The sequence below is a fragment of the Grampus griseus genome (assembly GCF_964374135.1).
Source record: "Grampus griseus genome assembly, chromosome: 3".
NCBI classification, from domain to species: domain Eukaryota; kingdom Metazoa; phylum Chordata; class Mammalia; order Artiodactyla; family Delphinidae; genus Grampus; species Grampus griseus.
The window spans coordinates 63,106,002-63,132,462 of NC_139019.1; the positions used below are offsets into that span (position 1 = coordinate 63,106,002).

A 26,461-nucleotide genomic window follows, 5' to 3' on the forward strand; every position below is an offset into this window, starting at 1 on the left:
TACACCAATACCCTGGAGCTGCCTGGCTACTCCTCATCTCCACTCGGTGTGGCTGCTGTTTTCTGTCTCCTCGTTCCTTTGCACACTATGGTTTTGCAGTTTGATTACCAGCATTCAAAAACGTTTGTTGGGCTTCCCTGGTGGCGCAGTGGTTGGGAGTCCACCTGCCGATGCAGGGGACACGGGTTCGCGCCCCAGTCTGGGAAGATCCCACATGCCGCGGAGCGGCTGGGCCCGTGAGCCATGGCCACTGAGCCTGCGCATCCGGAGCCTGTGCTCCGCAGCGGGAGAGGCCACAACAGTGAGAGGCCCGCATACCGCAAAAAAAAAAAAAAAAAAAAAAGTTTGTTACTGGCATTTAGACAGATGTTAAGTAGCAGCTGTCAGCTTTGAAATTTGTTATCTTTTGGGAATATCAGATTAGACCTTACCAACCTCCACTAAAGTGCCTCTAAATTCCAAAAGGAGCAATGTTTCATTCATCATTTCTCACTCAAGGGTGGCAGTGAAAATCTAACAGGGTGGAAATTCCACACCACAAACCAACACCGCTGGTGGCAGTTCCATCAGCACATTAAATAGCATTTTTGCCATCTTTTCCATTGATGGGCTTATAGCAAATCTATGCCCTATTTTTATCTAAGGGCACAAACATTTTTTATCATGCAGGATTAGGCATTCAGCAACTCAAAAAACACATGATTTTATTGTATCCAATATCTTTACAGCCTTTTTTTTTCTGATAGCACAAACAAAAGAAACACTAGCTCATTGTAAAAAAAAAAAAAAAAAAATTTTTTTTTTTTTTTTAGAAAAAAACAGAAAAAAGTTATCCCTAATACCACCACTCTTACAAGCTTGGTTTATCTCCTTCCAGGAGTTTTTCTACATGTGTAAATACAACTATATTTTATTTTAAAATGGAATATTCTACACTTATAGTATAGTAACCTACTTTCTCCTCACTGGATTTACCAATATTTTTTTACATACCAATGCAGAAAAAAATGTGAGTGACAAATTGCAAAATTAGCCATGTTGCTGACACTTCTCCCCAAAGCCCAACAATAACAGACTCAGGAAGGAAAAACTTAAGAAAGGAAGGGCTGAGAATCAGCATTAAAATGTGGGTGGCCTTTATGGCTTTCCTGAAAACATTCATTGATGAGGGCCCGAATCAGTGAACAAGTATGGAATTAATAACGGTGCAAGGCCAGAAACCGGTCACCACAGTCCCTTCTGCTGCATCATGGAAAGGCTGTCACCACATCACAGACAGGCTGAGAGCTTGCACGCGTTTGAAAGCTTGATGCATGACTGTGAACACGTACTTTATAAAACTCAGTTCTCTTGTCTACGTCTGTCATCTGTCTATGTCTGTTGGTCTCTCTCTATGGCATTAGGGGGTGTTAGAAGCTCTAAGAGAAAAAGCCAACATGCTCAGAGAGACATTCTATTTATACAAGCTATCACCACCAGGATAGTACAGTTTTGGCCAGAGGAAGATTACCATGTGCCTGTGACTAGCTGAAATTTTTAGACACTGAAATATAACAAACGAGGGACTTCCCTGGTGGTCCGGTGAGTAAGACTCCATGCTCTCAATGCAGGGAGCCCAGGTTCGATCCCTGGTTGGGGAACTAGATCCCGCATGCATGCCACAACTAAGAGCCCACATGCCGCAATGAAGATCCCGTGTGCCGCAACTAAGACCCGGCATAACCAAAATAAATAAATAAATAAATATACATATATATATATATTTTTTAATAAAAATAAAGAAGAAATATAACAAACGAAATGTAAAACACAGGAGTAAAACCTAAACATGAAAGGGTTACTGTCAAAGGGAAGCTTGATCATCAGTGAAATATGTACCTGAAGTAAGAAACTTATCATTCCTACCCTTTACTTTTCTCCTTCTCGTATCTTCTACAGATTTTGAAGGTGGAATAAACCTCACCCCAAGCATCTGCAACACAGCCTGTTTATGTATCACACTTACTTTTGGAAGAATGACTTTGCCTCCTTAATAGCAATGTGGGTTTTAGCATAAAAGAAAAGGGATGTTTCCCGTCTTTCCTGGACCAAGCACAAAATGACTGTGCATGGAGTACTTTGTACTCTTTCCATCAACAAGAGAACAAACGATATTTCCGCTGGAGTAGAAAGTTGCCAAAACATTCTGGCACATTCCACCTCTTCCTCACTTTGTGCCCCCTTACCCTCCAAAAATGCTTTAGCAAGTAGTACTCAACCGTCTGTTAAAGCATTGCAACGTACCATATATATTTATTTTATTTACCACATAGAAATACAAGTTAGGCAAATGAAGTCCAAACACCTAGATTTCATGCTGTAATACCACCTTTTTACTTCAGGCTACATTTTCCCTCTTCCTCAGATGGTATTTGTTTGGCTGCCTCACACTGCTAAAATGTATTTAAATTCTCCTCTTTTACTTTTAAAGTCTGCAAAGATGGCCTTAGGTAACTCCTGAAACTTACCAGGAATACAAGATGCACGCACACAACAGAGTGGTACCCAGTCCAGCAACCAAGTTTTTGTCTCTGTACAGGTCCTGACCAAAGTCAGGCACGCAGATGGTGACATTCTTCCCATGTTGATCTAGAACTTGTGAAGAAAAGGGAGAGGAATCAGAGCCACATTAGAAAAGCCCGCTGTTACTCAGGGATGCATTCACTTTGAGAAAATTCATGCAGTGCAGAACAGTGAGACTCAGCACTGGAAGCTTCTCCTCTACTGTCCCACTCGACTCAGACTAGATTGTTACTACTGTGAAGCACCCTCTGCCACCTAGGAAGCCTCTCGGAGCAAGACCCTCGGGTTCCAGTTTAGTGCTAAAGGGATCTTCAGTCCCAGGACTTGCTAAGAGTCGTGCTATTTTTCAGTACTATTGAAACGATAGTAAAGAGTAAACTTAGGTCATTTTTCAGTTGATTGGGCAGTTGATTGGCAGGTAGCGTGCAGCTAACTGAGAGCATCCTCCATGTCTATCCTCCCTGGAGGAGTGTCAAGACTATTACATCAAACAGGAACCTGCAGGAACTGCTATCTGGCCGACAGTCTCCACCCAGATGAGAAGTCATTTTACTGTTGGTAATAGGACAGTCATGACATCTTACGGCTGCAACCTGGGAACCTCCTCAAGTGGTCTAGAGCTTTAAAAAATTGTGAGAGGCTACATAACAAAGATTTGTATCATATTACCATCACTAGTCGTTTACTTTTTATCTATCACAGAGTCTTCAATTTTGAACACCCAAGCTGGGTCTGTTTGCCAACTCTGCCCAAAAATAAGGAACATAAACATAAAATAACAGGCTAGAAACCATTTTACAAACATGCACATTCTAAGAGTTTAAAGTTGGACTAAAATTATTGCTGGTGCTCCCACTTGAAACTGTAAACTGTGTGTGCTGTGGTTTAAGGAATCTTTATTCTTAGGCCAATGAAAATTTTCTTTACAAAACTGACCAAAATATGAACTTTGCTATTTAAGTAGCACCACCCAAAATTAAAAATAAAAGTTTTTTTCTGTATTTAAGTGATACCTGCCATTAAAAAGAAAAATGTTGTAACCAAAAACCCCATTAAGTTAAAAACAGAGATTAATACATAAATAGTCAAAACACTCATAAAAGTCTTAAATAGAGTAGACTTAAATAAACTTAGAGTCAAGAGAGATTTAAAAAAAATATATCCAGGATAGACTATACTTAATATAAGATGTACAATTATATTTGCATTGTACTATAAATAGCTATAAAGGCAAGACCCATATGTAGTACATGTATATGCTAAAAGTTTCAAATTATCTTTGCATTTGCTTTCTAAATTTAAAAAAGGAAAACAACTTCAATTTTCTATTCTAGAGAAAAGAGAGTACATGTATTTCACCTGATGTATATAAGATAAAATGTACCCAAACATTCTCACATGTATATGAGTATACATTTATATACACATTTACATATCACAAAAGTCATAAAGATGATGAAATATAATGAGTTTGGAAATCAACACAAGAAAATCTGGTCCTTTACTGGGAAAGCTTATAATATAATAGTGCTTTTATAGTTCTCAAATATTCATTGCAACCACTCTACAAGAATAATAGGGCACCCTTTATATAGCACCTACTACATGCCAGGAACTGTACTTATACTTACATACACACACATACTCATTGAAATCTTAAAAACCACCCTATAAAAGAAGAATTTTATTTAATTATCTTCTTAAAATAATAATTAAAATTCTTATTTTAGGGGCTTCCCTGGTGGCACAATGGTTAAGAATCCACCTGCTAATGCAGGGGACACAGGATCGAGCCCCGGTCCGGGAGGATCCCACATATCACGGAGCAACTAAGTCCGTGCGCCACAACTACTGAGCCTGTGCTCTAGAGCCCACGAGCCACAACTACTGAGCCTGAGCACCACAACTACTGAAGCCCGCGCGCCTAGAGCCCGTGCTCCGCAACAAGAGAAGCCACCACAGTGAGAAGCCCACGCACCACAAGAAAGAGCAGCCCCTGCTCCTGCAACTAGAGAAAGCCCCACATGCAGCAACAAAGACCAGATGCAACCAAAAAAAAAAAAAAAAAATCTTATTTTAAAGGCGAGATATCTAGGGAGAGAAAAGTGACTTCATACAAGTTACTTAAGTGGCAGAACAACTCCCATGCTCTTTCTACTCTCTGTTACAGTCAGAGAAATGATCACCTAAAGAAAATTAATAACCATCTAAAAATAATAATAAAAAAATAGAGCAAAAAATTTTTTCTTGAACATTTGAGTATTTCTGAGCAGGAAAATGCAGATTAGGCCTCAAAGCAAACTCAACAGCCCTCCTTAGTTCACGTCTTTCCTGAACAGCAGGAAGACTCAGGAGAAGGAAGTTTCATGTTCATATCCCATGTTGAGGACCTCATTTAATGAAGAAGTCTAGATCATCTCTCTATTTTGATGTGTCGTATCCCTGATACTTAAACGATAGCTCACAGAGACATAGTGCTCACTCCACAAATGACAACATTCATCCTGCAAGCACAGGCTCCCTAACAAGCTGGCTTACCTACTTCTACAGGTTTGCTGGACAGAGCTGAGAACGTGAGATACGTGACGTAGCAGCTGATGAGACCCGACTGCAGTAACCCAGAGTGCGGCTGTCCTGGAGAATGAGAAGAGACAGTGTTTTAAATCAATGATGAGAAAGCATATGTGCCTTAAAAAAACAGGTCTCCCCCAAATGATATCCCTCCAACTTGGAGCCCCACCCTTCAGGGTAAGAAGAGGTACGTAATGTGTTTCTCAGATGACACCAAAACATTTGGGGAGGGGGCGGGGCGGGGAGTGATACACTGAACCTAACTGCTGTTTTAGAGATGACAAGTTCTACGGAGTTCTCTCCCAACACCCTATTTTGATAATAACTACAGCTGTACTGAAACATATTGCCTGGTCTCCGTGAGGTTCATAACATTAGTTCTTAAATCACAAAACCTCCAAAGAAAATTTACTGTCGTTATTTGTGAGATCACATAGTTTAGTGGGGTAAATAAATGATGGATTTTATAGGGAGGGCCTGGATTCCAGATGGGGAGAAAGCTCGTATCTGTCAATGGACAAAAAATCCTTTGGGAATACCAGAGCTGGTCCAAACCAAAGAATAAGGCTATGGGACTGAGCATTCACTGGGAAAAGGGTTTCAATGTTACAATATTTAAATTAAACTGTTCGGATGGTTGAGAGTAACCAAGATGTGATAAAAGGGATTTATCCTTTTTTTGGTGAAATTTTCAACCACCTGCAGACATAAAAGGATTTAGTTTCACCCAGTCTTCCATTTGATTAAATTTATTCCCAGAGTTATAATTATTAAATTATAATGACCCATAAAGGTAAAAAATAGGCCCTTTCATAATGTTGCTCTTTGGCATGGGAATAAGACTCACCTTAACAATTAATGGCATTAAACCAAATATTTCAAAATATTATAACTATTTCAAAAAGTAGGATTTAACCCAAAGCACATTTTAATCTGAATACTAATGCTTTAGGAAATTGTTAATTGATCAATTAAAGGAACTGGTGGAGTAATAACCATCTCAATTTCAATAATGAACTTCCATCATCTCTTCCTTTTAGCTTTGAAACAACCATGAGCAAGATCAGGCTCACAGGTTTCTGTTGGCTTCGCAGAGGAAGGATTGGGGTGTGAGAACGGTTAGCTCCCGGAGCTAGCTGCTGGCAGAGCCAGGATCGGATTTCCTGCTTCCTGACTCTGGGACCACGCTGTCCTCAATTTGTGGTCCACAGGGGTCTTAAGTGAAAGATGAGCCCCAGAACAGCTCCTTCCGTAGCCCTCTCACTCATTCAAGTTTTACACAGAGATCACAGGGAAGAGCTAAATATCCAGTAAAGGTGTTTTCCATTGAAAGGCTCCTTGTAGTGCATTATGTAATGGCAACATCTATCTCCTTATTTATTGGCTTCATTACACTCAAATCTTGGACACAAGGCATGCGTGACTATCACATTCGCCCCAGTGTGGGGCATGAAGGGGACACTGGGGTCCCACCTTTCCTATTGCTGATCCACCCATGGTAAATTAAGGAATGACCATAATTTCCAAAAAGGGAGGGGTGTTGCTCAAAGACATTTATAATATGAATAAGAATGGAAAAAAAAACTGTGCTTACGATCTTGGACACAGGGTGAGATGGCTACCACTGAAATAAGCAGACACAGGCCTCCGTTTACCCCCAGAAGAATTTTATTTTCCAGGCAACCATCTTTCTGTGTATAAAACACTGCCATCAAAATCAAGCCTCCCGTGGCGATGGAGTACATGATGAGAGTCACCAGGGACAGAGAGGCGTACCACAGCTTGTTGCTAGCTGTGCCGGCGGTCCTGTTTCTCCAGGAAGTGGAGAAGAGGAAGGGGAGAGAAGACAGGTCAATTGATTCTCCGACAGCATCTATCATCCCTCAGGCATTATTCACTAATGCTATCAGGCCCCAGCCCATAGTAATGAGTTATCCAAAGGCCTATCATTTTACCCACTAGAAGCTAGAAGGTACAGGTAAATATGCAAAAAGTTCTTGGCTCAAGGATAGAATTTTTTCTAAACACTGATAAAATTCCATCTTTGACTCAAGTGTATTCATCAGCTAAAATGAATACACCACAGACTTTATTCTAGTTTCCCCGTTCTGGATGTCAATTACCCTGGGACAGGTTTTGGCAGTATTAAAAAGTGGCTCTTTGCTGGAGTTGGAGTTTTCCCCATAAACACAGAGCCTGGAGGTGCCAGTCTCTTAGCCAAGTGCTGCCAGCAGCTCCTGCTGACACTCATCTTCCCTTTAGGGAGACAGAAGCAAATGAACTTCACCCGGAGAAAGACTGGCTGACCTCAGTTCTTCTGTCTCTGCACTGAAAAGGAGAATCTGTACTAGTTCTGCTTCTCCCAAACAATGCCAGGTATGGTTAAGAAGTTTGACATTAGAAAAAGTGAAGACAGGAATTCCCTGGTGGTCCAGTGGTTAGGACTCAGTGCTCTCACTGCCAGGGGTCCAGGTTCAATTCCTGGTTGGGGAATTAAGATCCCGCAAGCCACGCAGCACGGCAAAAAAAAAAGGGGGGGGGGTGGAGAATAAAATCAGCCGGGAAAAGAGTAAAGAGTAGAAATTTTAATGGGATTTACAATAAAGAATCTAAAAGAGGAGGTTAATGTGCTCTCTGATTTATGTAAACATTAATAAAGGGATGGGAGAAATAAGTAGTGATTTAACAATCTACAGAAACTGTTCAGAACAAAGAAAAGAGGGCTTATTGATGCTAAATGAAGAGGACAGAACAACAGGGGGATGGACTGAATCACTGTCATCTGCCTTAGGATTCAATGGCCCTTTGTAACCACACTCTCACAAACCTTCACAGAGAGCAACATACTCACTATCTTCACAAAGCTGGAGAGTGTTCAAGCAACCCAGCTAAAATGTTTCAATTATGAAGTTACTGCAGCCCGGAGACAAAGAAAACAGGGAGGAAAGGCCAAAATGACAATGACCATCATATTCCTGAAACGGAGCCAGGTGCTCCGATGACCACAGTTATTCTAACAGGGAAGGCACACAAAGCAAATGAAGAGAAGATGAAACTAGAGAAAGGAAGGAGCCAAATGGTAATCGACGACAGGGAGAGAAAATGGATTAAGTAGAAAAAGGTGAACACTGCTGACCAGTGTGTAGGTGGGGTCCAGCTGTTTCCTCACTAGTCTTTTGGGCTATGTTATTACTATAAGAAGGACTTCCTTAACAGTTAATTTATGCTTAGATTCCCAAGGTTAAATCTTCAACCCTAACCTCTCCTCTCAACTCCAGGCTCCTATTATCCAACTGTTAATGTCTTCGCTTGGAGGTCTAATCTGCATGTCAAACTTGGCAGGTCCAGATTAACTTCCCAATATTCAAACCTCCATCCCCAAACATGCTCTTCTGTGATCTTCCCAACCTCAGAACATGGCAATTCCATTCTTCCCATTAGGGGTGGGGGTGGGGGTGGGGGGAGATTAAAGAACTGCAGTTGCTCTTGACTGCTGTCTTTTTCTCTCCCTGCTCCTCTCCTCTCCCCACCACCATGCCATCCCCAGCAGCAAATTCCACTGCTTCCAACTTCAGACTATATCAGAATCTGACTGCTGCTACCATGTGGTTTGCACTCTTCCCTCACCACTGGGGTCCAGCCACAGTGGATGTCCCTGTGCCCCTGAAAGAAGCCAGCACGATCCTGCCTTAGGCTCTCCCCAACTTCCTTCGTCTCCCTCACACCTCGTCATGAAAGCCTTTCCCTGCTCTGCTCACCCCAACTCCCACACCCTTTCTTTTTCTCCAGAGCACTTTTCACCATTAAACCTAGTACGTATTTGCTTGATTATAAGTTGATTATCTATCGCCCCTCTCCCCAGGAGAATGTAAGCTCCACAGAGCAGGACACGGTTGCATTCACTGCTGCTCTCCTACTGTCGAGTGCCCGGGAAATAATAGGTGCTTAATGAATATTGGTGCAAGGACTGCCAACTGTCAGAGGATAACTGGAGGCAGCAATGGTGGCAGAGTGGCTGTGATTCCTGCTGCTCCAGACTCAGTTGGTCCTCCCAATGACATCTGCTATAGACACCCCAAATAAGTGCTGTGACTTATTATCTTTATACTCTTGGTGCCCGGCACACAGTTAATAGTCCAAAAATTTTGAATCAGTGCTCAATAAGAAGCCCTTGGATGGAGATTAGAAAAAGACCGGGCAGTGGGGAGGAGTGTATGGACACAGAAGCAAGCAGGTTATCAGGTTAGGAAAGATGTCTGGGCTCAGGCTTCGGGTGAGGGTTAGGAGTAAACAAAACCCAACAACAACATTAATTTAAAATCCATAAAATCTAATAAATAAATAAATAAAATCTAGAAAATGGGTCTTTATTAGAAACACCTAAATAGGGCTTCCCTGGTGGCGCAGTAGTTAAGAATCTGCCTGCCAATGCAGGGGACGTGGGTTCAAGTCCTGGTCCGGGAAGATCCCACGTGCCGCGGAGCAACTAAGCCCGTGTGCCACAACTACTGAGCCTATGCTGTAGAGTCCGTGAGCCACAACTGCTGAGCCTGTGTGCCCAGAGCCCGTGCTCCACAACAAGAGAAGCCACCGCAATGAGAAGCCCGCGCACCGCAACGAAGAGTAGCCCCCGCTCACCGCAACTAAAGACCCAATGCAGCCAAAAAAAATAAAAATAAATTAATTAATTTAAAAAAAATGCAACTCCCTCCAAAAAAGAAACACCTAAATATACTGTTTACTTTTTGTTATTTCAGTTTTAATATAGAACTGATGCTTCGAATTATAAAAATTGACCTAGAAAGTGTCAAAAACAAGACAACAGGCTTAGAAAGGAGTCGCTTATGCTAAGCCCCACACCACCAAACCAACACAACTTAGAGTTTCAGCTCTCCCAGAAACGGAATCTTAAACCAGTCAATCAGGAATCCCCTGATTAGCACTAGTTATGTCACCTAACTGGTAGATGCCTGCCATCCCCTGAAGGGAAGTTACCTCACAATAACCAACCTGCTTTTTTGCCTAATATAACTTCCTTGTCCCTGCTCTCTGCTGCCTATAAACGTCTTTTATTTTGTACAGCTCCTCGGAGCTCCTTTCTATCTGCCAGATTGGAGGGCGCCCAATTTGAATCAATTTTTGCTCGGACAAACTCTTAAACTAAATTAGATGAATTTACATAAAAATAACAATACTTGTACATTTCTTAGCTTAATCCTAATTTTAGGCAGACCAACCAGCTGTGAGTATGTGGACAAAAGAGATTTTATTGGGACACTGGCCTCAAAGCCGGGACAACAGCAACATCAATCGTTGCAAAGCTCTTAAGCCATTCCTATTGGGTGGTTTCTGGAAAGTTTTTAAAGCAATCAAACTCTTCCAAAATGCCCGTTAAAACTTGGCATCGATAATTAGTCCCAGAAAATGGCTTCAGAATCAATCAAAACATTAAAGTCAGAGTAAAAAAGCACAAGTATTCTCAAGGAAGCATACTATTTAATGGGCAAGTCAGGCACTCAGTATCAAAGATATTAGTATTTTATCATAAGTTCCTTACTCGAAGTTTATTTGTAAAAATTTTAGAAAAAAGTGTGATGCATTCCTTTTGTCAAATAAAAAATTCAGAATGAAAGTACATAAGAATCACCAGGGAATTCCCTGGTAGTCCAGTGGTTAGGATTCCACGTTTTTACTGCCAAGGGCCCAGGTTTGATCCCTGGTCTGGGAACTAAAATTCCACAAGCCACATGGTACAGCGCCTGCGCCCCCCCCCCCCCGGAAAAAAGAATTATCATCGATGGAAAGAATGGTATTTAATCAATTAAAATGCATTTCCAACTTATTGTGCATATTTCTTCTGTATAACTGAGAACAGGGTCACATAAAACTATAGTCAACCATTTGACTTATCTTTAGGAAAACTTTGCTGCCTCGAAACAAGATCTAGTAGAAGCCCCAAACATACTAGGTTTCAGGGATGACTCAAAATGCAGGACAGCATGCAATAATAAACTTATATATGTACTCAGACCTAGAAATCTGTATTATCATACAGATTAAGATTTGAGGGGAGTTCCACGGCAGTCCAGTGGTTACGGCTCTGCACTTCCAATGCACGGGGCACGGGCTCAATGCCGGGTCAGGGAGCTAAGATTCCCACATGCCGCGCAGCGCGGCACCCGCCCCCCCTCCCCAAAAATAAAGATTTGAAAAAATACCAAAACACGCCTGTAGCGCTACCCGTATGACTATTCAATGTGCTGCAAACATTTTTAAATTGGTATTTGGGTGCTTACTCCAATATTTACCAAATAATAAAATGTTTAACCTATCTTTTCACTCAGGCATCTCATGATTCGATTTTCAAAAAAACAAGACCAAAACAAAACAACTACTACTACTACCAAGCTGAGGAATATAATCAGGATGAAAAGTGTTTTGAGAGAATTTGGACAGTATATTTTGTTTTGTCCAAAATAAAAAATAAAATTGACATTCATATAGAACTTTCAGATACCCGCCCAAACAGTACAAAATAACATGATGCCTACAAAATCTACAAAATTACAAAAGCCTTACTGGATATAGCAGGCAGTTATTTTCATTCATATTTTATAAGTAAAGTAAGACAGAGCACTTCAGTGCTTTGCCCAGAGTCACAAAGAGAGTCAACCTGGCCTTAGCACCGAAGGAGCTGGACCCCTGTTTAGCTGTCACTTCCTCAATGTGGCTCAGCAAGAAATAAAATGAGCCATTAATAGTTTGGCATTCCCCATGTATTCTAGGATGTGAACTCTATTTTCAAGGCACTTAAAAAGGGTATTTTTTTTAAAGTCGGGAAGGCTTTCTAAGGTAGAACAACAGATCTTCCTAATGAAGGGGTCCTTCCCCTCTTAGGCAGTTGAGAAGGAACAAAAATTTTTTTAAAAAGAAAAGCACTATTTCATTGAATATTCTTTGCAGAAAATGAACCTCCAGCTCCAAAGTACTTTTTTCTTTTTAATCTCCTATGGATGGGAGCCTAAGATAAAGCCTACCCAAATTTTCAGCCACTAACGCAAGCACGGAGCAGGGGCTGTGAGGCGCCAGCAGTGGGGTTGAGTGTGGCTAAGTCTTAGAGCCCAAATGAGAGGGTGCAGGGAAAAGAGAGCCAAAGAGTGAAAAGCAATGAAGTGGAAAAAGGAAAAGTAGAAAGGCGAGAAAAACAGTATGGGAGAGGAGTAAATGAAGAGGTCCAAAGAGCAGGAGGGAAGGGAGAGAACAAGCAAAAATTGTTTTTGGTGTAAGCAGGCTGCTAATCGCTGGCAATACAACTCGGGGTAGAGCTCCTGTCATCATGGGCACTTTCTCTGAGTCAGAGAGTGAGTTCACGTGGAAGCTCTCCATAAAAGCACATACCAGTTCTTGTTCCATTTATGTGCAAACTCCACAAGTAAGAGGAGCTGGATGCCTATGAACAGGAAGCCTCCGACGGCTCCCACATAGCGCCAGGCTGCAAAAGAAGACCGTCCGAAAGGAGATGAGGTGACCGTCCCAAGTGTTTAACTCAAATGAGAGTAATGACTACAGTTAATTTTTACTGCAGGCTCCCTGTACCAGTAACACATTTAATTCCCACACAACCCTACAAGGTGGGTACTGCTATTACACCCACTTTACAGATGAGAAAAACTGAGAGTCTACACGTAAGCTGACAAGGTCCCATAGCCAGTAAAGGGTGGGGCTGGGATGTGAACACAGGCAATCTGGCACCACAGCATCCAAGCTTCACCTCCATGCTATAAATAAATGCCAGATATCCTAACAGATGCAGTAATTCATAAAATCAACAATGACCCTCAATTTAAAAGTAAAATCACACAATGCCAGAAAAACCAAGGATTCAAATTTCACCGGATAGAGACCCACCAATGTCCAGTGAGGAAATGAGGTTCACATGGGGGGCCACGGACTCAGGTTCTACTTCTGGCTCGGCCACAGAGAAGCCCAAACCTTGGATAAGCGCATCACATCTCTGGGTTGTCTATAATACAACTGAGCTGGGCTAGAGGATGGACAGCTAGGTCCCATCCCATTCTAAGTATATTACTCTAATATATACAAGGACCTCTGTGGAGAATAGAAAACTAGTTACCAGTATTTTAGGTAAAAAGACAACTTGGATACAACTTCCTTAAGGAGTACATAAAACCGGTATGACCCTAAGAAACTAGCTGGAGCCTGATATGTGGCTATTTGAGGGACTATGGCTGTTCCTTATTCACAATGTGAGTATTTTTACTATCTTAATAAGGAAAGTGAATCCATTTGGGTCTGAACAGTGTTCTGAACCTCTAAAACTCAGGCTTTTTTTCTCCTCCCTACCTCATATGAAGAAGGGCCCCTTGTTTCAGCTATGATTGAATGCATTATTTTTAATAACTTTGGTAGGTTCTATCGATAAGGGATATAATTCAGTGTTGCACAGTTTCACATAAGGCAAGTTTAGAAATGGTCTGGAGGATGCCTTTCTTACCCCATTATAGCTACAGCAGATTTAAAGCTGCTGAGAAGCCTTGGGTTTGTGTGCAGTGCTCAGAAAGAACAAGGTCTCCCTGGGTCACGCTGACATGCTAAACTAGTTTTCAAACAAGTTTTAAGTGCTTCATTTTCCCTTCAGGCTAATAACCTTAATTTCAATTCTTCAACCGGTAGAGTAACTAAAGGTCCTCTCACCCCTCCCAGGGAGGGAGAAGTGGAGGTGTGGGGTGGGGAGGGAGGAAGTACAGAGGGTGGGTGAAGTGTGGGCAGCTGAGGCAGGATTTTTTTTTTTTTTAAGCTACAAGAAAGTTAGTAACCTACAATATCAAAGGCACCCTGGACTACGCTTTCAAACAGTTTTACAAAGTGAATAAAAACACAATAAATAGATACCCCCAATGCCCCATTTGTACCATTTAGAAAGGTCTCCTGATCTGGAATGAAGAAGGCTCCTGAGCACATGGCCCCCAACAGCAGAAGTTTAAAGAACCAAAAGCTGGAGGGGAAGAAAAAAAAAAAAAGGAAATGTATTTAAATGATATTCAAGGAAGGACAAAAGACCTCTTAGAGGTAAGCGTGTCAATTCATGATTCTGTTCTCTCCAAATGGAGGGGAAGTAATTAAGTGACTGGAGACTGCCTTTTCCCATAATTAGACAGACTTCGGTGTGGCCTCTGATTGTGCAAGACCATTTTGTTGCAGGGGTGGAAGTGATCTGGGGGAAGCTCTTGGTACAAGAAATAAACTCTTATCTCCAATGCATTTCTCATTATGGTACCAGGTGTTACAAATAGGATTCCAGTTCTTAGGCCACTGTGTGGTAAGTATAAGTTCCACCTTCCCTAAAATCGGTGTCAACAATTTCAACTAGAGGAAAGCAGTCAGAGGGTCTGAAGAGTGAAAGAGGTCCTGGAATGTTGCTCTGAATATAAGGAAGGGTGAAAGGATACCCACAAAGACTCACCCATTGTGAATATAGGCTCTACAACTTTTACTGTTGTTGATTTTCAAGGTCAGGAGGCAGAATATAAAGAAGAAACAGGCCATTCCAAAACAGACTCTATATACCGCAGAATACCCCACCAGCTTCTCACAGGTGTCGCCAGCTTTAATGCCTTTACAGATATCTTCGAAAAAAGGGATCTGAAGAAAAAGAGAAAAAGTAATTTGTTAAAACTAGGAAAAGAAGGGCTGCCAATGGAGTGTTCTTTCAGCCTACAAGTCAAAATCCAATGTGAAATACACCATGTGCAGAGAGAAATTAAGACTGAGAAGAAAGTCTCTCTTCCAAAGACCTCTTTCTTTCTCTGAATCTTTCTTAAAAATACAGTGCTCATAACATACCACTCCACCTCCACTTACTCCTAAGGAATTCTGAAATCCAGCATCAGAGTTTTAAAAAATGATACTTATAATACACAGGTATATTTTTCTTTATTCATCCATTCATTTTTGCTGCGCCAGTCTTAGTCGCGGCATGCGGAATCTATCATGCGGAATCTATCATTGCGGCCTGCAGATGTCTTAGTTGCGGCCTGTGGGATCTAGTTCCCCAACCAGGGATCGAACCCAGGCCTCCTGCATTGGGAGCTCGGAGACTTACCCACTGGACCACCAGGGAAGTCCCACGGGTAGATTTTTCTTGAAATGCATAAATATGGAGAATAATTGCACATATGCCATTATTTATATAGGATAAGCTCCTGACCTGGAAATGAAATCAGTGGGTCAAGTAGTATCTACATTTTAAAATTTCAAGAGATAAAGTCAAATCACACTTTTAAAGGCTGCCTTTACATCGTACCAGTAACATTTGAGACTGCTCACATTCCCAACCTGAGCACCAAATTTAAAGGTTAAAAACCACTATCTTGTTTTAATGTCCGTCTTCCTCATTACTAGTAAGGTTCACATCTTTTCTTAAATTTATGGCCATTTGTATTATTCTCTGTGAATTGGCAGTTAATTGGATTTTTTTTCTTGATCCACTGGAGCTCTTTATTTACGGATCTTAATCTTCTGATAAATGTTGATAATGGTTTATTCTAGTACAATTAGAAGGTTTTAACGTAAAACCCACTTACATTATCAGAATAATTAAAATCTTACATTATGAGAACAAGCAGCACGTTTCTATTAATGTCAGAAAATAAAGATTTAGTCAGTGTTAAAAAGAAAACTTGCTTCTTACCAACATCAAAGCTGAACACTCTTTAGAACAGAAAATAAGTTGAAAATCACATTACAGCCTTTACTCACAAGACAAAAAAAAAAAAAAACAACCAGGAAAAAAAATGACATAAAACTAGAGGTAAAACTGAAGCATGATAATTTACTTTCTTCTCCAGAAAATATCCTAAAGAAACAACAACAGTGGAGGTTATTAAGATTTCCGTAAACAGAAGGAAGACTACACTTAATTGCAGTTCATCTTCCTCCACTAGGGTTCCCTCCCTCAGAAAAGGGCTGCAATCATTACTACACCTGAATCTCAAACATGCTTTTCCAAACAAAGCATGTTTTTCAAAATTAGTGTCTCAGGCAAAAAAGCATTAATACTGAGACCCTATTAGGATAGCTCCATTTCCATGAATAGCTATAAAAGATTTCATGGGACTTCCCTGGCAGTCCAGGGGTTATGCTCCCCACTTCCACTGCAGGGGACACGGGTCTGATCCCTGGTCGAGGAACTAAGATCCTGCATGCTACGTGGCACAGCCAAAAAAACAAAAAGATTTCATAAAGAAATGCCAAATATTTTGCAGTCAGCAAGTTCCTGCAACTCCAATTTCTTTTTGATCAGAGCAAGAAATAAATGCATAAAGAGAGACACTACTATATTTTTGAGCAAGCCAGGTAAAATACTAAGCCTAATGAAATACAGAATGTCTAGTTAAATTTAAATTTTGGATGAATAATAACTAATTTTTTAATATAACAACACTTGGGACATACTTAGACTAAATATTGCATGGGACATATTTATGCTAAAAAAGCATTCCTTGGCAAGAGATGAAGCTCAAAAGAAGGCAGGGTCTTGGTGGGAAGGGCCAGGTGTATGCCATGCTAAGGAGTCTGGCTCCCACCCTGTAAGGGAAACAACTATTTAAGCTGGAATGCCTTTGGCTGCAGAGTGGAGAACATATGGGAAAGGGACAGGTTTGAGGCAGGAGGATAAATTAGAGGGCCACTGGATTAACAGTCCAGATAACAATCGAAGAAGGTAAACTACTAGCAGAGAAAACAGAAATTCTGTGGCTAGAAGTCATAGTTGGCAGGACTGTGAAGGATGGGGGGAGGGTTCTCTTCTGCTTTATTAAAGCTGTTTGGGGTGGTGGGGGAGTAGGGTTGGCAGAGGATGGAGAGTGGAACTGAAAAGAACAGATCGGGAGTTTGCTTTTAACATATAGGGTTGGAAGCGCCTTGAAGCATCCCAGTGAGAACGGCTGCTCTGGAAATTGCTTCAGTATAGCGATAAGGATACAGGATACAGGAAGTGCCCTCACACAGGTAATGAGAAGTCAGGAAGGGCCTTCTGAAGGACCTTGAACTTTTAGCAGTGTTTCACAGTGAGTGAGCAAACTGACATGGTTAAGATCCTCATATACTGAAGTGATGGGGGATGCCACACAAGTGAACGTTTCAGAGCCTCTAGCAGGAAACAAAAGCTGCACCCGTATGAGTGGTACCGATAATAAGGAGGTAACATTGCATTAAATCTGTAAAAGGAGGCGCCATGCCACCTCACTTACTCCTGTTTTGTTCATATGGGATTTACTGTTCTGTAATATTCATGGAACTCTTCTTTTCCCTCCCTTCCGTGTCCCACTCTATCAGCAAAGCTAATCCCTGCTGCACACCACCGCCCTCACTTCCACTGTAACACGTGCATGGCAGCATTCCTTCCGTCTACACCAGCCCATCTTTCCCGATTAGACTCTTCTCCACCTCCCTACCCCACACCCACTTCTCTCTTCTTCTCAGATCAGTTCAAGAAGAACGTTACTGCCAGCAGGCCTGAACGCCTACCCTACCATCCCCCACAAATCCCCCCTCCCCTAAAACCCTTGTTTACTGCCAGAGGCCCTTAGGCTCATCAAAGGGTGAGTATGTGGCACTGCATACTTCATCCAAAATATCAGTAGGCAAACAACCCCCTGCTCCAAATACTAAGACCTGCTTTATGCTCTGTGGGTGACTTAGTCATTTAGCCTTCAGTACGTGGTGAATATTTTTAGGCAAAGAATCTCCGAGTTGAACAAGCTGGCAAGATTTAGTGAGGGGAATCTGCTCTGATTAAATATTTGCTGTTCCAAGCTCCATCCCGGTTTTAGAAAAAGAAAACATTCATTACACACAGATTCCACACCATGGGGTAGAGGGGACAGGCCTGCTAAGGGTGTTACCTCTTATGTCTGGTTCTGGGCATCCAAGGACGCTGCATCTGTGTTGGTTCTGTACAGACCCAAGGGCAACGGTTTCCCCACAAGCCTCAAGCAACCAAACTCAGAGCCACAAATTATCAGGAAAAATAAAAAGCTCACATGGACTTCCAACCCTGAGAATTAAATCGGTGAGTCGTTGTAAAAAGTGCTCGTCACAGTTCCTAATCCATAGTAGCCATTAAGTAAACTTCCTTAACTCTAAGGTACTATTTTATAAAAGAACTTCTCGGGGAGGGAGTTAGGCACATTACACGAACCCCTGATTGGCTGATGCATACTGATTTAAACATGGGGGGACATGAACATCTTAGAACTCAGTAGATGCTCTATTCACTTTACAAAGGATTCATATTGAAAGTTACAGTTGGACCCCCATATCTGCCAGTTCTGCATCTGTGGATTCAACTAACCACAAATGGAAAATATTTTTAAAATTTTTTTTATTTTTCAGGGAGTTCCAAAAAGTGAAACTTGAATTTGTCATGTACCAGTAACTATCTATATAGTATTAGATATTATAAATAATCTAGCGATGATTTAAAGAATATAAGAGGATGTGCCTAAGTAATATACAATGTCATTTTATATAAGGTACTTGAGCATTGGTGGATTTTGGTATCCGATAGCGTCCTGGAACCAATCCCCCACAGATACCAACAGACAACCGTACCGGGTAACTTTCAATAAGATGAATCCTTCCCTGGCACATATATATAGGCATACATGAGAGATATCGTGGGTTCAGTTCCAGACCACTGCAATAAAGCAAATGTCTCAATAAAGCGAGTCACACAAATCTTTTGGTTTCCCAGTGCATATAAAAATTATGTTTACACTACACTGCAGTCTATTTAGTGTGCAATGGCACTATGTGTTTTTCTTTAAAAAAAAAAAGCAGTGTATAGACCTTAATTAAAGAATATTTTATTGCTAAAAGAACACTAACCATCATCTGAGCCTTCAGTGAGTCATGGCAGTAACATCAAAGATCACTGATCACATAATAATGAAAAAGTCTGAAATATCGTGAGAATTACCAAAGTGTGACACAGAGACATGAAGTGAACAATGCTGTTGAGAAAATGGCACCAACAGACTTGCTAGATGCAGCATTCCCACAAACCTTTAATTTGCAAAAAACGCAGTATTTGCAGAAGTGCAATAAAGGACAACAAAACAAGGTATGCCTGTATAAGAATTGAGTTCTAAAAAACAGTGCTCACTACCTATCTTTCAGAGACCTAGTTGCCACCCAAAAGAAAACACGTCTGAACTCCCAAATCAGGGAAGACATTTTGAAACATCAACACAAGTATTAAGCTCAAAGAGATGGAAGCTAGAAAATCCCTGTAACTCATCTATATAGAAGAGAGGCTAGCTATGCCTCCAAAACAATTTCAATCTCAGGTAGATAAATATAAACAAACAATAGAAGAGCTACAGAAAGGCTTACAGGTCTAGTTGGCCAGGGGCCCACATGCTGCAAACTTAGAAATAAAGTATAGAATTTGGGAGTGTTTCTTACAGAAATGAAGAGGAAAAGGAGCGGCGTGTTCCTATAATATTAAAATATTATTTGGGAGAGATGAGAACATGGCATATTAGCAAAGCGAATGAGTCTTACATTTCATTACATCAAATTTTTAGGGCACTGAATGAAACCAAGCTGCAGAGAAAGCTTTGGGCAGCTGAGCAGGAGTGATACCATAAAACCTAGAAGAACCACATCTGTAGGTTCTGTTTTAGTATCTCTTACTTGAAATGAATTTCAGAATCGAGACCCTCTCTCCTTTTTGATATTCCACTTATTTTCATACTTTCTAAGACAATTTCTTTTTGTCTGTGGAAAAACTCCAGTGTCCATGAGAGTGATGCCTGTCTGTTACCCACCCACGGACAGGAGCTGTGAAACAGGGAACATTAAGATCCGCTTCCATCCTCCCCTCAGTGGCCTCTAGCAACCAAGGCTCATTTCTCTGTAAATTATTACCTTTGAGGCCCTTTTTTTTTGGGGGGGGGGCTATTTTTAAAAACAGTAACAATCTCACATCTCTTTTGTTCGGGTTTCTAGACGTTTTTACAAGAAAAGTCTACGTTGTGCCATTATTAAAAGCCATAAGGGGAACTAAAATTTCACCGAGCCTGGTTTTATTTGACCCCGCCACCTCTGCCATCAGGAACTTTACATCCCCAAATAGTAACTCTCCAGAATCTCGGAAGCATGCAAGACAGAGACGGCACTGGTGCTCACAGCTTCTCCTCCACCATGAGCATTTCGTCAGGATCAAACCACCCCAAATATGATTAGACAGTTAGAAAACAACTCCAACCAAACTTTAAATAATAAGCTTTCAACCCAAACAAGACAACTTGCAGAGAACTGACTAATAATGATGGCACGAAGGGCTCTTCCTCAGGAGGGAAGCAGGCGACAGCTAACGTCGATCTGCTCAGGGAATTAAGGTAACATGAAGGCAGAATGTACGAGCAAGAATCACGCCAGTTACTAATCTTGAAGGAGAGATAAGAGTTAATCCCAGCGAAAACTCATATAAATCTTCAATTAGGCAATGGCAGTGGGGATTGGGGCCGTGGAATAGACAGGTCCCGTGGAATAGACAGGTCCCGTGTGCTGATTTGATGGGGCCTAGGAAGAAAGGCAGAGGAACCCAGAACTAAGATTCCCAGTTCCTAGCTTGGCAGTTGGTTGGATGGCGGCCCAGCAGTGGATAGGAATCACAGAAGAGCGGTTTCAGGATGGAGGGGGACAGGCGGCCAGTATCCGGGGGAAATGTGGGCAGATGGCTAAGCAAGGGTGCAGTGCTCCAGAAAGACAGCAGGATTAGAGAGAAGGACTTGGTAGTGACCAGCAGAGATGGCAAAGGAGGCACTCAGTGGAGTAAATAAACTCACCTGGAGAGGAATGTGGGTAGAGGAGGGGGAGGGAGACAGGTGGGAACAGCCCAGAATGCTGGGGAATGCAAACATTTGGGGACTGGGAAGAAGGGGAAAAAAAACAAGGAAGAAACTGAAAAGGTACAGAACCAGAGAGAAGTTGAGGGAGGCTTTCAAGAAGCAGAGTGTGTCAAATACCACCAATGCGATGACAGCGCAGATTGGATTTGCCAACAGTCATCTGGGGCAGTGATCAGAATATTCTCTAGAGCAGATGGGGGCAGAAGCCAGACTGATGGCTGAAGGCTGAGCAGAGGAGACAGTCAGGAGGGCTGGGTAGCAGGCAGAAGTGAACCCAGCAGCCCTTTCACCCCTGCTTTCAAGAAATCTAACTGCAAACATAAGAGTCCAAGCATCATTCTAAAATATATTTATTTACAATTATACAAGCAATACATAATTATATTCTTGTTGCCAAAGATAATGTAAATTATAACAGATACAGATAACTGAATCCCCTTGCCCATCATTACTCCAACCCTAACCTGACTGCTTCCCAGAGGGAATCACTGTCACACTTCCATGTGTATCCTTTTAGGCCCTTTGCTGTGTTATTCCCCTCTCATTACGTCTCACAGATTGTTGCATGTTCAACACATAAATCTATTTTCATCCTTTTTAACTACTATACAGAAATCCACAACCCAGACCAATCATAATTTAGTTTCTGTGACGCTAGTGGCAGACATTTACATTGTTTCTGAGTTTTCACTCTTATAAACAATGTACAATGGTTAGTTCCCATATTGTGCATGTCTCTCTCTGCACATGTAGAGCATTTAGGAGGACTGACATCCACAAGATGAATACTGAGTCATAAAACTGGTTAAATTTTAACCGACACTGCCAAACTCTCCCCAGGGAGGGTTTCTGAAAACCCTAGGGTTGGGGGGAACAGGGAGAGCAGGAGAGAGGCACAGATATGCCCACAGAGCCCCCTACACACCCATCTCGGAGCGAGGAAAGTCTCTGCTGCTCCCTCCTAGGGTCAGCACCTCAGTAAGCACTGCCCCCCATAATCAAGAGAAAAGGGGTGGAAACAGGGGGCCCTCTGAGTCCAGAAAACAAATCCACACCTAACCTCAGAGACAAAACTGCAGCTATGGCGGCCTGGACTTTGTTTTAGATGGCAAATACGGTTATTGGCCCACACTCCCTCCCACAGAACGCAGGGTCTGGTAGAGAACTCTGTGCCCCCTGAGAGGAACAAGGCCCACTGACAGTTCTCTCTTGAACACAGAGATGCTAAAGTTTCTATTAAGAGGACTAAATGTCTAAACAGGCAGAGCTTTCTAGTCAGACCACTCATCAGTGGGAAGATGTGCTTACGGCCTAAGTGAGCACCAAATCAGCTAGCTTCCTCTTGAACTTGTGAACCCGGAATAGAGTGGTGACATATCAAATGCAAATCCAACTATGCTCATGGCTGTTTTCTGTAAATAATTATTAAAAGCCCAGTGAAAATAGAGTTTACGTGTGTATTCTCCATCCCACACGATATATTATATAACTATACCTAAGCGTCACAGCACAGGGTTTGCTCATTCCCTGACTCATTTCTATCTACTATGTACAGGTACTGTTCTAGGATATGGAGATTCAAGCAGCGAATGAAACAGGTTAAAAGATCCATGCTAACAAGGAGCTCCCTTTCTAGTGACATGCTGTACACACAAAGCCTGTGTGCTCTGCTTTATGGGTATTTCAGGCATTTTCATGGTTTAATTTCAACTATCCGTGATTTTGCCTTAGGTGGGACACAAGAACCTAATCTCCTCCAAAAGACTGAATCCTACCAAACCTATACCCTCAAGGCTCTGAGAGCCCCTAGTCACTTGTTCCCCAATCCTAGTTCTGAGAACCCGGCCAGGCAGACATTTCAGTTTCTGGTCCAGCATCCTTCCCATTTTACACTGGACCAGGAATTGGGGGCCCCCCGGAGCAAAGCACTGGGGTACCCACACACTCATTCTCTCCATCCCCACTTCTTCCCAGTCACCAAAATGCTTGGCTTGGCTACCTAAGAAGAAGGGCTGATTATTATTATTATTATTAATTATTATTATTATTATTTTTTAACCTGTGAATGATTTACCACGTATTTCAAAAGGCCAGGAAGAGTAAGACATCATGCTGTTGAACGTGTCACACTGAATGTATCCCTACATTGTTCTTGCCTAGTCAACCCAGTACATACGAGCTCACACAGCCCCGTATTTGCAACTTAATCAGGAGCTCCGGTACCCTCAGCACAAAGTTGAGGCCATTCAAGTTTCCCCTTCAGGGAGAAGGGGAGAATAACTGCATATGACAGGCACAGGGCCACTGAGGTCTACCACAGGCCAGTGAAGCAAAGGGCAGAGTGTGGGTCAAATCCAGCTAGCTCCTGTTCATGTAGATAGAGAACAGAGCCACGCTCGTTTGCTGGCATTTTGTTTTGGCTGCAGAGTTGAGTAGTTGCTAAAGACCACAAGGCCCTCACAGCTGAAATGTTTACTAGCTGGCTCTTTACAGGAAAAGTTCCCCCGGCCCAGGACTAGGAAGCAGAGCTGAGGAGCTGTGCTGAGCTGCTGCTGAAGCATGAATTAGCATCTCAAAGGCAAATGACAACTGGTGATGACTTACTCTACGGATCGTAAGTCAAAGGAACAGCGGAGACGCGACTGGCGGAACTTGTGCTTTGAGAGAATTAAATCGGACGTCTCCCGTATGTCATTTTCAGAGCTGCAGCTTAAGGATTTTAATTTATCTGCCTGCAAAAAAAAAAAGCTTTGTGGAGGAGGTGGTGGAGGACATGCCTGCGAGTTCAATGCTTTTTTTTTTCTGCAGGTCAGAAGCCCGCATAGTAGGAAAAAAACCTCACATCTGTTACACAAACATGGCGTGTAGAACCAAAAATAAAACCCACACTGATGAAAGCCGGCATGTAGAGAGATAATTTTAGACTTAATTTTAAGACTGTATAAACAGCTTCACTGAAATTTAAAAACCACACCCCCCAAATGCCCAACCCCCCTTGTGATTAAGCTCAACCCTAGAGGGTTGAGCTTAGAGGGCAACCCTCAGAGGGCAACACACTCCAGTCCCTTTTACAAACCTCCTACCTCACCTCGGCTCCCAGTCTCCTATGAGGACGGCTCCCAGTCTCTCATGAGGACGGGGGAAAAAGCACTCCTGAGTTCTAACGTCACCCCAAAGGTCAACAGAAGGGACAGCTGACACCACCGTCTCCAACAGTTGCTAACGGAATTCAGATTTTTTTTTTTTTTGCGGTACGCGGGCCTCTTGCTGCTGTGGCCTCTCCGGTTGCAGAGCACAGGCTCCAGACGCGCAGGTTCAGCGGCCATGGCTCGTGGGCCCAGCCGCTCCGCGGCACGTGGGATCTTCCCGGACCGGGACACGAACTCGTGTCCGCTGCATCAGCAGGCGGACTCTCAACCACTGCGCCACCAGGGAAGCCCCAGATTATTTTTAACTATGCAGCCTAACGCTGGGGGCACCTTCTTTATACACTTTCCACCTGAGGCCCAGTTCTCTAAGGACAACTGTATGTTACTCACACCCACACCCCCTGCACCTGCCACACTGCTTGGTACTTACATAGGCAGGAAAGAAAGGAGGGAGGGAGGGAGGGAGGAAGGAATCAATTACATGACTTAAAAGATATTTTAAAACATGAACTCAGATTACAGTTTAACCAAGTAACACGATCACCCTTTTAAACTCTGTTATCAAGTATCAAGACTCAACTATTCACAATATTTATATTTCCTGCTCCCAGCGATCTGAGGCTACTGTTGTTTGTGTATTGTGCTATTTGTTCCCTCTGGCTCCAACTTTATAACAGAGCTGTTTCCAACCATAAGCTCTTGTCTGTCCCATTTATCTGCAGAGAGCTGCGTGGTCCCGTCTATGGACAGTTGCTTAACAGGTGCTTTTGATGGTCACAGAAAAAAGGATCAGGAAAACTTCAGTTCTCACATCTTATCATTGTACCCCTCCTACAGTTGGACGGATCCTGAAACAGAGATCCTGTTAACATCCGATGCCCCCCCAAAGTTTCTGGGTAACAGATCCTCCAGACCAAGGACAATAACTATTGTTTCTTGTTTTCTGGCTCCTGGTAAGCTCATTATTACTGGACTAGGATCAAACCTCTTTGTCTTTGGTTCAGACTCAAAAAGGCTCTCAGCAGGGTTTACATTAGTTCAAATCACTGCGTGTAGAACCAGACTATTTCCCACAATCACTCTCCCCGCATTCACTGAGCGCAGGAGGTTGGGGCCTGAGCCATGAGAGAAGCGAGGGATGGGAGGGCTGCAGGGACTGTTTTCTCCAGGTGGTGTTATGCCTGGATGAACTTGAGACCTAAGATAAAACTGTTTGGAAACATGTGTCCCCAGGGTCACCCCAATTTAGAGAGGAGGGGACCCACAAGATTTAAGAGGTGGAACCTCACTGCCAGCACACCCCAGGGAAACTCTGATCAGGCCACAGTGAGAATCTTTCCTCTGTGTTCTACAAAGAACTTGAAGTTCAGTGGCCCAGGCCCACCTTTAACCTCAGAAACACACTCGCTGATACACTGGACACATATAAGGTACAACAGTACAAAGAACTCAGCTGCTGTTCAGAACGAGGACTTTTGAAAAGCATTCTATCTCAGCTGGATTAAAAAAAAAAAATACTCCAGACTCAAATAACTGGGTCAGCAATATTTTTTTTGGCGCTAATTCAACACTTGTTCTAACACAAAAGCATAAAATGCCAGCTGAGAATGGAGAGTTCTACTTCCTAGAACTTCAATGCACGATAGCAACACCTGATGCTACGTCTCAGGTACACAGTTCTCCTAACATTCAACCAGTAAAGACCAAGATCAAAACAGGAGCCAGACTTTCCAGCTTCAGCGTGAACACCTGTCATTCTATGCTGCGACAAACTACATGGTGTTTGGGATCAAACTGGAATATTTTTCGTTGCTGCTGTTTGTTTACTTTGAAAAGACGGTCATACCAAACACAGCTTGAAGGCAGGTTCTATTTCCCATGCAACGCCCATGAATAAATTGGATGGATTTGTGGTTGCCCCTATTTTCTATTTCAGACTAACCATCATCCCTTGAGCCCAGCTTCTGGCTTTACAAAGGGAAGGAGGCACGTGGGGAAGATAAGCTAAGAAAGCCACTGAGGGCCCAAGGTGGTACTATTTCCAGAGGAAATACTTCTCCCTCACCACCAAGTCCAGAAGAAAGACCAGGAATCAAGAGGAAGGATAAGTTTGCTAAGGCTTCTTCTGCTACTTCTGTGAACATCTGAGCAACAGCCGACCCCAGTCGTACAGGCCAGAGAGGCACCCCTGGTCGGGGACCAGCAGTCCTGGGTCCTTGTCCCAGCTCTACCTGGTGT

General features: G+C 42.5%; 1 protein-coding gene across 2 annotated transcripts in view; it reads right to left on the reverse strand.

The window, feature by feature from the left end:
* The window catches only part of SERINC5 (serine incorporator 5), an 83,924-nt gene that overhangs the window by 12,668 nt on the left and 44,795 nt on the right, over positions 1-26,461 (reverse strand). For both annotated transcript variants that reach the window (XM_082651568.1, XM_082651569.1), the window contains exons 3-8: positions 14,618-14,796; positions 14,067-14,149; positions 12,532-12,625; positions 6,728-6,939; positions 5,101-5,196; positions 2,508-2,634 (exon numbers count right to left, since the gene is read on the reverse strand). In XM_082651568.1, the coding sequence (XP_082507694.1) occupies positions 2,508-2,634; positions 5,101-5,196; positions 6,728-6,939; positions 12,532-12,625; positions 14,067-14,149; positions 14,618-14,796 (791 nt within the window). The remainder of the gene's footprint in view (positions 1-2,507; positions 2,635-5,100; positions 5,197-6,727; positions 6,940-12,531; positions 12,626-14,066; positions 14,150-14,617; positions 14,797-26,461) is intronic.